This window comes from Physeter macrocephalus, unplaced genomic scaffold (assembly GCF_002837175.3).
Source record: "Physeter macrocephalus isolate SW-GA unplaced genomic scaffold, ASM283717v5 random_2262, whole genome shotgun sequence".
Classification (NCBI taxonomy): Eukaryota; Metazoa; Chordata; class Mammalia; order Artiodactyla; family Physeteridae; genus Physeter; species Physeter macrocephalus.
The window spans coordinates 1-6,967 of NW_021147547.1; the positions used below are offsets into that span (position 1 = coordinate 1).

Sequence of the window (6,967 nt, forward strand, 5' to 3'; positions counted from 1 at the left end):
TCACGCTGCAGTGTGCCAACATCAGCATCCTGGAGCCCAACCTCTGCCATCAGGCATATCCAGGCCACATCTCCGACCACATGCTCTGTGCCGGCCTTTGGGAGAGCGACCGGGGCTCCTGCCAGGTGAGACCTCCTCTGGGAAGGAGAGGGATGGGTATCCTGCGGGGATTCCAGGGTCCTGGGGGAGAAGGGAGTTGGGGCCCCAGACTTCCTGGAGCAGAGCAAGGAAGGAGCTGGGAAACCTGGGTCCTGGGAGGGGGTGCGACCAGGCCCAGGATTCCTGGCTCTAAAGGAGGAGGGGCCTGGGGGTTGGACTCTATGTCCTGGGGAAAGAGGGGCCCACAATGCCAGGTCCTAGGGGGAGGTGGGGGCTATGAGCTTTCACTCCTGGGTCTGCGGGAGGAGGGACTGGAGACCTGGACGCCTGGGTATTGTAGGAAGAGGAAAGTGGGAGTTTCCTGAGAGGGAGAAAGTGCCTTGTGTCATGTCCTGAGTAGGCTGGCCTAACAGTTTCTCTGCTCTTCTTCCGCGCACAGGGTGACCCTGGGGGCCCCCTGGTTTGCAATGGGGCCCTGGCGGGTGTGGTGTCTGGGGGCTCGGAGCCCTGCTCCAGACCCCAGGGCCCTGGTGTCTATACCAGTGTGTGCCACTACCTGGACTGGATTCGAAAAACCATGGAGGACAACTGAGACCTCGCGCCTTGGACGACCAGGAAAGGAGGGTGGGCACAGGGTAGGAGGGTTGGCCAGACTCCAGTCTCAAAGGTCTCCGCCGTTCTCCTCGGCTGGCCTGGAGACACCTTCTGGATATTCAAGTTCCCAGCTTCTGGATATCAGACCCGGCCCCGAGAACTCTTTGAATCCTGGTGGGGCCCCGACCGGGAGAAGTTGGGAGAGATTCTCTGTCCCCTCCGATCCAAGGGATGATTTTACATTAAACGCGCCTTCCTACTGCCTGTTTTGTGAGCTAAAGGATGGGGACCGGGTGCGCGGTGGAGGGCGGAGAGGGAACCACCACCGCGTTGCAATTCCCCATAAGCCCCGAGTAGGTCCTGCCTACGTCTGTCTCCATCAGCCCGATTGCAGCCAGGCTCCTGGGTTCTGCTTGGGCTGGTCCCCTCGCTCCCAGGGGAAGGGGAAACCAGGTCCCAGCGCCTCCCCAACCTGCCTTTCCCGCATCTGGACCTCTCAGGGGGCAGCCAGTGGGCCGGGCCAATCAGCCCTCAGAAGTCGGGACCCAGAAGGCTGGCTTGTCTTCCATTCCAGGTTACTGGCAGCCCCCTCCTCCCACAAAAACCCAGGCTCCAAATCACTCCTTCCCAAAAGACTTAAGAATCCAGCTGCCAGCTCCTTCTCCCTCAGACCACAGATCCAGGCCTCCATCCCCCTCCTCCTTCTGACCCAGCAGTCCCGGGCCCCGGCCCCCTCCCCCCTCAGAGCCAGGAGTCCAGGCCCCCAGTGCCATCCTCCCTCAGCTCCAGGAGTCAGGGGCCCTCACCCCCTCTTCGCTCGGACCAGGATGTCTGGGTCCCCAGCCATTTCTGGTTCAGACCCAGGAGTCACAGCACTAAACTCCTTCACTCCCAGACCTCAAGAGTTAGAGATGCCATAGTGGCTGTATCAAGGTGCAAGTATGGACACCAAGCGGGGAAGCGGAGAGGGGGTTGGATGAATTGGAAGATTGGGATTGACATATATATGCTCATATGTATAAAATAGATAAGCACTGAGAACCCGCCGTGTAGCACAGGGAACTCTACTTCACTTCGCTGTACAGTAGAAATTAACACAACATTGTAAAACAACTCTACCCCAATTAAAAAGAAAAGTTAGAGATTCCAAGCCCTCCTCCCTCAAGACTCTCCGCTCAGCCCCTGAGCCTCTCCTCACTCATAAGCAGGGCTCCAGCTCCCCGCTCCCCCGCCGGCCCCCAGGTGGGAGGAGACGGAGCAGGAAGCCGGTGGTCCCAGTTAAAAGGCTCCAGCATCTTGTACGAGGCAGGCAGAGCTGAAGTCCGGGGTGCTCTTCCTCTGGATCCGAATCAGTAGGTAAGCCCGCCCCCTGAATTCTGCAAGGTGAGAGGCCAAAGTTCTCAGACACGGGCATCAGGCCCCTGAGCCCCCTCCTCCAGGGCCCAGGACCTCAACCTCAGATCCCTTCGTGCTTTGCGACCCAGGAATCCGCAGCCCAGCCCCGGCTCTCCACGACTTAGGAGTCCCAGTTCGCAGTTCCCTTTCCCTTCAGACCCGGGCGTCTGGGGATCCCAACTCCCTCCTTCCTTGGATGTAGGACTCCAGCCCCTGAGCTCCCAGCTCCTCAGATTCCGGAATCTGGGGCCCCAGCCCGTTCTTCTGCAGACCCAGGAATCGGGGGCCCCAGCCCCTTCCTCCAGCGGGACCCAGAAGAACTGCCCCAGAAGCTCTGCTTCCTCGCCAGTCCCAAGATCCCTAGGAGTTTGGTCTCCTCCCTCCTCCGCTCAGCCCTGTCCTCTCTGTCTCCCAGACCCCACCACGGGACAGCCCACACCTGCTGCAGAGTCTGGATCTGGATGTTCCCGCTCTTGCTGCTGGAATCCCGGGCAGGTGGGGGCCGGGGGAGGGGCCCGGAAGTCATCGGTGGAGCCCCTGAGCCTGTGGGAATACCACGGTGGTGGCTGAGAGGGTGCATGTGGTGGTGGCACGTGGGGAGACGGGAAGCACGCGATTACGTGTGGGCGCTTCCGTGGGACGGCTGGAGGCACGGTGCACGTGGCGGCAGGTAGGATCTGCTGCTATGGCCTGAGGGCGCTAAGCCAGCAGGGCGGCCTGCTCAGGGGCACAGATAGACACAGGAGGATACGGCATGTGGACACATGCTCCGGTGTGTGACTCTGTGTGTGATGGCTCATGGCTTCCGTGAGTGTACATGTGTATCTGTGTAGCAGCGTGTGCAAGCTGGGAGGCGAACAGCAGAGGGCGGGGGGGTGTGTGTATCCGTTTGAAACCACAGTGGTTTTCCGGGTCCCTGCACTGACCCAGAGGATGGTGATCCAACCCTCTCCCTCCTGCTGCAGGACACTTGAGAGCACAGGAGACCAGGGTGCTGGAGGGCCAGGAGTGCAGGCCCCATCAGCAGCCTTGGCAGACGGCCTTGTTCCAGGGTGTCTCTCCCCCTGCCCCGCTCAAACTTCTGTCGCCCATCCACACCTCTTAACATCTCTCGTCTTCCCTCCTGCCTCCTGCCCGCTGCTGTTCTCTGCCCGCACTGAAGCCACGATGCAGAAGGTGGTGGCAAAGTTTTGTTCACGAGCAACGAGGAAGCCGCTGGTCACTCGTCTCTGAGAGGAGCTCTCAGTCACCCAGCCTGGCTTCCTCCACCACTCCCTGCCGTGTGACCCTGGGCGAGCCAAGCATCTTCTCTGGGCCTCAGTTTCCTCACCTGGAAAATGGGAACAATAAAGTGTGTACCTCATAAACGTGATATGAAGAGACTATAACGTGTGTGCAGATGGTTATGGTAATTGTCATGCAAAGTACTAACACAGTGGGTAGTGAGTTCTGATTAAATGGCAACAGGTCCTGGTGGGAATGTGTGTGATTTTGTGTCCTGGGGAGAAAAGCACAGGGGTACCCTACAATCCCAACCCCCCCATGCCATCCCCATCCCCATCCCTCAGGGCTGATGGGAGAATTACCTTCCTCGCCTTCCTGTCAAGTTCCACGAAGCACCTCTTAACCACTTCGCTCTTCCCTCCCAGTGTTCCCCATGTCCGGGTCTACCCAACACCTGTTCCTCCTGTCCCAGGGGGACCTGGGCTGTCTCTGAGTCAGCTGGTACCTTCTGTACCCCAGTTCCTGGGGCCACTGGAGCTCAAGGGACCTCACCCTGCATCCACCTCAGCCTCAGTGAGACCATCTCCATCTCAGTGAGACCAGAGGACCTCACCCCACTTCAGCTGCTAAGTTTATGCAAAGAAGCCCTCTGAAATCTGGGGGAAAGTTTTTGGTTTCTTTGTTAGATGCATCCCCATCCCGTCATCTACTACCGGCTCCAATTTCAGCTCTGCCACATCTCCATTCTCATTCCCTGATCCAACACCCAGACACCCTAAGTCCAACTCCATCCCCACCCCCATCCCAAATGGGCTTTGAAATTTTGTCCTGAACATTGGGAGGAGGGCTTCTTGTCCTCTCCCTGACACTGTCCCTGTGTAAATATTCCCATGCTAGGGGCTATGATACACAGAATCCAGGCAAAGCTAACAATCGGCAGGCGGACGCGCAACCACTGCGCCACCAGGGAAGCCCTCGATTCATTTTTAAAGGCAATTCACCCATTCCTTTGGTCACATCATAAATGTTTCCTGAGCCGTGTCCTATGCCAGGTCCTGGAGATGAATCAGAGTGAGCCCTACCTTCAAGAAGCTGCTCGTCAGCTCAGGAAGCCTTACATTCTTGTCATTCGGGTCTCCATTGAAAGGTCACTTCTTCGAGGAGGCCTTCCAGGATTGCCCTGGCTAAAGGGGTCTCCCCCGGTACTCCTCCTCCCTGGCCACTAATCCACTGCTCTGTTTATTTCTTTTGCAGCACTTGTTAGAGCACAAATGATCTCATTTATCTGTTTACTGCATAATGATCTGTCCCCTGCTTCCCCTCACCCAGTCAATGTGGGCAGAGACTCTGATTTATTCACTCTGGTTTTCTAAGCACCTGGTCTGATGCTTGACACACAGAAGGCCTTCAACACATTGTTGATTTAACAAAGAACACAAACTGATCAGTGCTGTAACAGAGGGAGGCATAGGGTGCCCCAAGAGGGCCTAAGGGCTCCTCCTGAAGGAATCAGGGAAGCCTTCTCAGGTGAGGGGAGATATGCATGGGGTTTTAAAGGATCAGTAGGAGTTCCCCAGGAAGAAAATATATTTCTGTAACTCACTGTGTGACTTGAGCAGAAAACTTGAATGCTCTCTCTACCACAATTATCCCCACTGTGAAACAGAGATTGGTTAGACTGTTGTGGGAATTAAATGAGAAAGCATACATGAAATGTGGAGGGGAGGAGATGGGTGGAAAAAACAAGACCACGTTCTCAGGACTTGGCCAAGATATGGTGGCATTAAGAGAATGGGGAAAGTGCTTAGTTCCACCGAGGTTGGGCACCTGGATCCTTGGAGTGGTGAGGATGTGGAAAGGGAAGTAGGTTATGACAAGAATGAGGTAACCCGGTTGGAACCATGTTAGGAGAGGCCTCTGTCCTCACGGAAAGGGGCCCAAATCCCCAGGCAGGGAGGGCTCTGTGGGTGTGTACACATTGCAGCTCTCTTCGTAGTCTCTGCCACTGCAGACAGTGTTTCTGTCTCTCTTTCCTTAGCTCATGCTGCATCCTTCAGTGTTTTTACCTCCCTGTTTTGTTTTATTTTCTTTCTCCCTCTTTCCCTGCCTCGCCCCATCCTGCCTTCTTGCTTGCCTTCTTTGCTGTGCGTCCTGACGCTTTCTCCCACTCCTTGCCTGATTTCTGGGAAGCCCTTCTATGTAAACCTCCAGCCTGCCCAGCCCTTGGTCCCAGCCCGCTGCAGCTACATTCAAGATAAACTGGCTTCCACCCCGGGACTCCACCTTAGGGATCTTCCTCCTCTCCCTCTTCCTCCTCCAGGCCTCAGAATATCCTGTATCTAGATGGTGTAACCAGAAGTCAGGGCTACTGAGGGCTCCTGCCTCTGGTGAACCCCAGAAGGACTACACAGCCCAGAGCCCCACCCCACTTAGAAGGATCCCTGAGCCCCTGCCCCATTTAGCGGGATTCCTGATGCTGCAGGCCACCAGCGCATCTTGACCAGTGGCCCCTCCGTACTGTCTTCCTTCCCAAGGCCCCCAGTCAAGGCTCTTGGGCTTCTCCCTCCCCCTGGGCTATTTCCCAACCCAGATTAATCACCGGGGCGGCCCCAGGGAGGAGGAATATAGTGTGGTTTACTGTAAAGGAGCACAGACTTGGAGAGCAGGCTCGAGGACCAAGGCACTCTGGAGGCCATGAGGCTGGGATTCATCTGTGCTCTGCTTTGGCTCCTGGAAGGTGAGGTTCCTGCCGCCCTGCCATCATGCTGCCCCCCCCATGACCCCCCGGCGCCCCTCTACCATGCTCTTTGTCCCCCAGGCGTCCACTCCTGCCCTCTAGGCACCCCAGCATCTGTCCCCAGCCCTCCCACCTGGCTCTTCACTAACCCTTCTGCCGCTCACCCCCACCCCAGGGCAAAGCTGGGCAGACACCCGAGTCATCGGGGCCAAGGAATGCCGCCCCCACTCGCAGCCCTGGCAGGCCGAGATCTTCTTCCTCTCCCGACCCTACTGCGGGGCGACCCTCATCAGTGACCGTTGGCTGCTCACAGCTGCCCACTGCCGAAAGCCGTGAGTGACCTGGGCCGGCCACTCTGGGGAGGGGCTGCAGGTCAGGAAAGGGAGAGAGGGCAAGGAGCCTCGTGGAGGAGGGAGGGAGCTGTGGGCAAGGAGGGCTGAGCCTCCATTTCTGTTCCCCAAAGTTCAACTCTTTAGAATGACAAAATGCCCACTCTCCAAATTCTAGTGTCCAAAATAATCTGTTTCTAAGAGCGTAAATTTTGCAACTTAGACTCTTAGAAGCCTAGACTCTGACCCAGAAAAGTCCAGAGTTGTAGAATCCTAAAATCTTGGATCCAGGTGTTCCTGGATCCAGGTGTTCCATTAGCTTCATCAAATTGTGGAATCCTAGATTCAGAGACTGGTAGACTCTGAGAAGCCTGGAGCAGCGCTGTCCAACGGGAATATAGCCCCAATCACAAAGGGAGGTTTACGTTTTCTAGCAGACACATTAAAAAAGGTAAAAAAGAAATGAGTAAAATTAATTTTAATAATAGATTTAACTTGCCATCTCAAAATATTATTTCTACATGTAATGATCAATTTTTAAATATTTATGAATGACATAGTTTAGTCTTTTTTCTTTTATACTAAGCCT

General features: G+C 56.0%; 2 protein-coding genes and 1 long non-coding RNA gene across 3 annotated transcripts in view; all 3 read left to right on the forward strand.

Moving 5' to 3' along the window:
* Positions 1-5: 5 nt before the first annotated feature.
* Positions 6-955, forward strand: LOC112067186 (kallikrein-9-like; the record flags this gene model as incomplete). Its single annotated transcript, XM_028487467.1, has 2 exons — positions 6-125; positions 539-955. Coding segments are annotated over 2 exons (273 nt in total), but the record flags the coding sequence as incomplete, so codon positions are not given.
* A 588-nt stretch (positions 956-1,543) lies between these two features.
* LOC129391976 (uncharacterized) lies at positions 1,544-3,460 on the forward strand. Its single transcript, XR_008616917.1, has 2 exons — positions 1,544-2,583; positions 3,054-3,460. It is a non-coding gene; the product is annotated as an uncharacterized lncRNA (long non-coding RNA).
* A 2,437-nt stretch (positions 3,461-5,897) lies between these two features.
* LOC112067185 (kallikrein-9-like) overlaps positions 5,898-6,967 on the forward strand; it is a 5,023-nt gene continuing 3,953 nt past the window's right edge. The window contains exons 1-2 of the mRNA XM_024132401.3: positions 5,898-6,049; positions 6,225-6,381. Coding sequence (XP_023988169.1) covers positions 6,007-6,049; positions 6,225-6,381 — 200 coding nt within the window. The 5' untranslated portion in view covers positions 5,898-6,006. The remainder of the gene's footprint in view (positions 6,050-6,224; positions 6,382-6,967) is intronic.